Genomic DNA, 6493 nt, shown 5'->3' on the forward strand with positions numbered 1-6493 from the left:
GTTCCTTTTTTTAAACTATTTGCAACGACTAAATTAATTACAATATAAAACAAAAGAGTACTGTTGAACCCCAAAATGTCAATATGAATATATTAAATACATTATTAATAAATCATAATTAAAGGTCCAATGTGTAACATTTAGGAGGCTCTATTGCAAGAATGCATGTCTATATTTAGATTAGTGTATAATCAACCTAAAATTAGAACTACAATGTTTCTACAGTTTGCTTAGAAGGGACAAACAAACACTGGCTCTAGCTGGGGCCATTCATATTTTTTTGCATGTTTCATAGCACTGTAGTTTCTCCTTCGAGCTTGGAAGGTGAGGGTGGCATGAGGGAGTTGCAATCTGAGCTATATACACTAGATGCCACTAAATCCTCCACACTGGACCTTTAATAAATTGTGATAACACATATAGCGTTGTGTTATTGAGCGGAAGCTAACATTAGCTTGGTTACTTCTGCGACATTTAGAATTTTAAAGATTTTCCTCTGAGAATTAACATTTAGAATTTTAAAGATTTTCCTCTGAGAAATAAACACAACTCTGAATTGCTTAAGCAAACCGGTGCTAACAGCAGCTCTCCAGTCCAGCTAGTTAGCTTGCTGGATAGGTGATACATAGCATGAGCGGCCTTGTTAAGCTAAGACTTAACTAAAGAGGTTTATTTACTGTGTCTGTTTATTTAAAGGCTCTAGTTGGTTGATTGAGACGTACTTCTGCCGAAGGTGAGAGGGCGGCTCACTGTCATGAGAATCGACATTACGAAATAAAATGATCTTTGAAGGGTTTTTATATACTGAAATAAAATTCATATCCAATAAAACTGCTATTACATTAATGAGTTTAGTTTTAATAATAATAATCATTTATTTTATAATGTCTCTTTTATTCATCCAGTATTGAACTATTTGGGGTCCCATAAGTACTTTCTTTAAAAACAGCAGTGTTTATGTTCTGGAGTGGCCACGTCTTCACTCAGAAATGAACAAAATTAATGAGTTTTTTTTTTTACAAAACTACTGTGTCAGATTGTCAAAACTGATACAGCCCTCCTCCACACAGTAGATTTATTGCTGCCAGAGGTGTCTACTAAATATTGATTTATACTGTGTAGCTTTATATATGGCTTTATACTTTGGAATCATTGGGCTGAAAAATGAACCTTAGCCAATATAACAGCAGGATTTTATGTTTAGCTGCATTCATTTCACACTGAAAAAGAGAAAACGTGTTGCTCACACCCTGTTTGCATCTCTTTCAGTGAACTCAGTGACTACGTTTCTGTTCACTCCACGCGGGCCTCAGATGTTTCCGTGTCTAACTTACCTGGAGCGGTACGTCAGAGTGGACTGCGAGTTTCCAGCCACCTACCAGGTCCCCGGGCCCTACTGTGAATATCGGCAGGACAGCCGGCTGGTGGGCAGCACCTACCCCAACGCCATTGTCTATGTGTCCGCAGAGGACCGCAGGAGGAGCAACGTCAGCCTGGTCAATCCCAATTTGTGCCGCCTCACCTGGGCCCCACTGGCTGATGAGAAGCCTTTCACCTACACCTGCAGGGTTTACCAGGGCAGCAGCTGGAAGGAGAACAGCATGGCCGTCCATCACAGTGAGTAGAGTTCACTTCAGCTCTTTTTTTGGGTCTTTGTCTCCTCCGAACACCACCTGAAATAATGTCTAAACTCACATTCTGCTCCCCTGCAGGGATTCTTCCAATCTGCTCTGCAATCAGCGTAATGTGCCAATCAGCGCCATGGCTTTTGTCACTGGTGATGTCACTTCCTATGGCTGTGGGTCTTCTGAGTCCATGAACTTCACTTTCACAGGGATACAACTCAATGGACTTCATCCAGGATTTGTGACTTACTCTGGTTTGATGGTTGGTGGTTGACTCTGATGATTTTATTTTATTTTTTATTTTTTAGGCAGAGAGTAGAAGCCATGACAACCCCTCAAAATAAATAAGACGTAAATCAACCTCTCATTGAGCATTGGATTATTCTTTAAAGATGTAAAATTATGATGTTATAGAATAAAATAAAATGTTAATTTTCTATTATAGTAGCTATTAAAAAGAGCAGATTGCAATCAGTTTTTTAATCTGTTGTCTTGATCAGGTCCCCCTTGTAAATAAGATTCATTGGGACCTATACCTACATTATATAAACAGTCAACAGTAAATATTAATTTTGTGGTTTTGTATTTTTTTTTTAAGAAAAAGAGATGCTTCCTATAGATTTTTATTGCATCTTATTGCGGTACCGGACACAAATGGGTGTAATTATGTTCCCTGACATTAAAAGTGGAGAGCTTCCCTCGACACTAAATGAATGGAGTGCCCATTGATTGGATTTATTATGCTACACATTTATCAAACGTTACAGCTTTTTGTCTGTCAGTTCAACCCCTGATTTGGATTACATTACAGTCTCACTAGTTTGCTCAGCTCTACAGCGCGGTATATAGTATGCATTATAGACAGGTATTCAGGGGGCTGATATGGCTGTTGAGTAATCGTAAAGAATAACTGCTCAAACACTGCCTTTCCTACTAGCTAATGCTAATACCTTCAGTACCTTAAAATAAAACAAAGACGTCAGTACAATGGACGCCCATGTGAGATTCACCTGCTTATAGCAAAGTAGTTCAAACTGTCTTTTTTCTACTCACACATGGTGCAATATCAGTTTATTCCCCCATGGGCAGCAATAAAACAAATACTTAACGTGATTGGGAAGATAGTTCTTTACTTGAAGATCTTTGGACAAAAGACTTTAATGTCAGTTTCACTCGGTGCTTTGATGCTAATTTGTCCTACAGCCTAAAAATGCATGCAGATGTGTAACTGTTTTAACTTCTAGTTTGCGGAGACCATATAATGATGTGGTTGAGGTGGAGGTCTCACATTGAGAGTGATACTGCAGCTGAATAAATGACCTATTTCTTAAGCAGGTCAAGTAATAACTCATGAACAGACATTGAGTATATGGTGAAAGCAAGAGGTGGTGGAAGTGGTTTTGCACAGTAAATATTCATGGTAATAATCAATGTGTTTAAATTAGACATTGCTCTCCTCCTGTACAAGTATGCATGTGTTAATGCACACACACAGACAATATGTGTATGAACTGTATGAGAATATTGTAGCTTTATGGGTTTTTAAAAAACGGCCTCCATTTGAATATTTTATGTCTCCGTTTACACACCTTCCACACTGTCTAAACACACACATTTAACGCCTTTATATTATATATCTCTGTATGCTGCATACTTATTTCAGCCTGCTATTTTTTACTTTGATGCCACATTTCTAATTATGTCCACAGTGCATTACTGCTTTATGTTGCCTTCATTTTGAAGATGCCACGCTGATCAGTATTATTTGCAAAGTAGTACTTGTAATAAAGATGTCTTATATTTTTCAAATAGACAAATCAGCTTGTTTCTTTGATCCTACCACCAAAGGTGTAGTGAAAGCTATAGCAAAACTATAGTAACAAATAAAGGTTATGCACAATAAAGGTTTCCTTTTCCTTTTGTCTTTTCTCTGCACAACTCTCAAGACACTCCTGCACATCATACAATTCTTTCTTATTGCTGAAGACAATCAAAAATATATACATAGTACATATTGTAGTATATTCACATATCTGCAGCAACATAAAACAATGTTGGAAAAGGAAAAGAATCACACCTAATGCTGTCCCTAATGTGGCAACCTGTTCTGGGGGGTGTAGCCCTAACTCTTGCTCAATGCATGCTTGGATCAAAAAGAATCATAAAAACAATCAGCAAGAAAAATGGAATGAATTAAACTTTCTGGGGCTTTTGTATCAAGCACACTTTCCTTAAACACTAGATGTCTTCAAAGCATTTAGTTGCTGTCATTGGTGGTGCTTCCAGTTTTTGTCCTGCAGAGGGAACTCTTGTTTTGCACAACCACTGAAGGCACCTAAACAGTATGTTTATGGTATTAAGGTCACACAACTGAGCCCCAAAATGCATCAGGTTGTAGAGGTCTTTTTTTCTGTATTTTTTGGGGCTTTTATTGCCTTTTTTATTGATAGTGACAGCTGAAGGTTGACAGGAAAGGGGGCAGAGAGAGGGGATGACACGCAGCAAAGGGCTACAGGTCGGATTCCAACAACCTAGGCTGCCTGTAGCAAGGCTGCGCCTTGGTACATGGGACGCCATCTCTACCAACTGAGCTAACCAGGCACCCAGGTTGTACAGGTCTTTTTGACAGAAAAAACAGATATACGTAAGTGCACAGAGCTGATGTTTGCCAAAAGGACACAGTATCTGTCTGTCTCTCACACACAGGCTTCTAGTGTATCCATAAAGGAGAATGCCAGTTTCAGAAACTAAATTCACTGTGATCAAATCCCCGGAGTGGGTTTATACATTTCTAACTTTAATTTAGGAGATAGGTTGCAGTTGTCAGCATGCATGAAAAGGGAAAAACTATCTAGACTGACTCTTGAGTAAGCAGCTACCAACTAAATGTATCTCAGTTGTGCAGCACTGACACTATTTTTCTTTCATGTGTATTAACTGACACACTGTAAAAGCTACACCTATTTTATCAGGTAACTTTATGGGTGTTTTGTTCAGAGTTATTTTCTAATTGTGATAGTTCACAGAAGAACTGGGCTCCTTCAGAGGGAAGAGGTTTAACATTTAGTTCTAAAGGCAGCTGCCTCAAATTGTGCTGCATAAACGAAACAGTGTCACTTACTGTAAAGCGTGCATTGACTGCAGCTCACTGCCACTTCCTGTGATATTAAACCAGTGGAAATATTTCTGCATGGAAATTAGATGAGCTCTTAGTTCAAAAGAACAAATAAAAATACTGTGCTTGGCTTCCTGTCCTCATAAATAACCTTCATCTCTGTTTCACCACAGTGAGCACCAAAAACGTGTGTTCTTCTTGTAATTTGTAGATGAATGGAACATATTAATTTGAATTACTATACTGCAGATTATTATTATGTACAATCTTGTGTGGCTCTGGAGGGAGCTTTGTACAGTCTGAGAAAATTAATCATGTCATCATGGTTATCCTCAAAGCCTGTTGCACACCTTTCTGAGGAAACATATCGTTCAACCCAGAAACTGCACCATAACAGTGATTTTCCATTTTCAGATCATATTTGCAACAAAAATGGGGTGTGGTGTAATGAAAAGATTGTAGAGCGTAGGCTCCAGTGTTTTTGGAGTTTGAGCCATACTAGAGACTAAAGGTCTGCATATCATATATATATATGCTTGACCACTCTTGACAACTTTAAATCACAGAGTCAAAATTGATTCAGCGTGGGTTAGTATAGCGTCGAATAAATACTGGATTAACTTTACCCGGTAGCAAGGGGTTGTTTTATATTTTAGTTTGGTTAAAAGAGTTTATGGTTATGAAACAGTCTCAATTTAATACCGATGCTCTATATTGGACCAACATACAAACAAGACATCAGTTGGAGGAGATTGGCGTATTCGTATTTGGTTATTTTTATTTAGTGTCACTGTCCGATTTGGGTCGGTTCTTTGAATTCAACCAACAAGGGTAGAAACACTACCACTTTTGTACAAAATGAAAGTTTCTTGTAGGGCCTTTAAGTAAGCCAACAATATTATAAGACATTTCACTAACCCAGTATATCCATATTGGGTCCATATTATGTTATTTTATCTGTGTCTTATGAAACAATAAAGTCTTCTTCTATCCATTCATCTCCTCCCTCTCAAAAGCACTTCTGTTTGTGCCTGAAGACCAAACTAAACACCCTGCAGCTTCCTCAGGAGCATTTTACTGGACCAGTGTTTTAAATTGATCCACCAATGATCCTGTAAACCTGAGCCCTGATCCAGCCCTGAGTCGCAGGTAACCAGAGTTGTTTGCATCCATACAACCAACCTGATTTCCTCTGTTTCCTGTTCAAGACTCATGTGATCAGCTGCTCCCGGATTAATCTTATCATGAATTAATCTTCATGCTGGCCTCCTTTTGAGAGATACAGCAAGGCATTGCAGGTCATCTGACTCCGGGGTGTGCATGTGCATATTCTCCTTTATATTAGCACAGCACCAGTGGCCCAAACCACCTAATTTCCTGGCTTTGTGCCTGGGCCACACAGATAAATTAGCCCAGTCCCAGTTTGCTCTGAAGCCCCACCAGGCCATCGCCCCCCCTTTGGGAAAAGCTATCTCCAGAGGTCCACCTTATTTATACAGGCATGGCAGGAATAATCTCCATCAGCTCTAATGTGCATTAAACAAGCAGCCATCTTCCACTCTGTGCAGATGTTAATAGAGGTTCTGCTGCAATGTCTATGAGTCAATTAGGAGCATCAAGCAGGAGTGGGAGCACAGGAGGACACCTTTAAACCACATCTGTGTCATGAGGTAATGTTTATGGAACAAACAGCAAATCATTCATCTTGAACACATTGTGCTGCAGAATAACCTTTATATTCAGAATCACAAAG

The 6493-nt window shown here is 39.0% G+C and overlaps 1 protein-coding gene across 1 annotated transcript in view; it reads left to right on the plus strand.

Moving 5' to 3' along the window:
• si:ch211-215c18.3 overlaps positions 1–3433 on the plus strand; it is a 4497-nt gene extending 1064 nt beyond the window's left edge. Inside the window, exons 3-4 of the mRNA XM_035666951.1 lie at positions 1270–1617; positions 1713–3433. Of these exons, the coding sequence (XP_035522844.1) occupies positions 1270–1617; positions 1713–1819 (455 nt within the window). The 3' untranslated portion in view covers positions 1820–3433. The remainder of the gene's footprint in view (positions 1–1269; positions 1618–1712) is intronic.
• The last annotated feature ends 3060 nt before the right edge of the window (positions 3434–6493 follow it).

The sequence above is a fragment of the Morone saxatilis genome, unplaced genomic scaffold, assembly GCF_004916995.1.
Source record: "Morone saxatilis isolate NCDOM2014 unplaced genomic scaffold, NCSU_SB_2.0 Contig20, whole genome shotgun sequence".
NCBI classification, from domain to species: Eukaryota; Metazoa; Chordata; class Actinopteri; family Moronidae; genus Morone; species Morone saxatilis.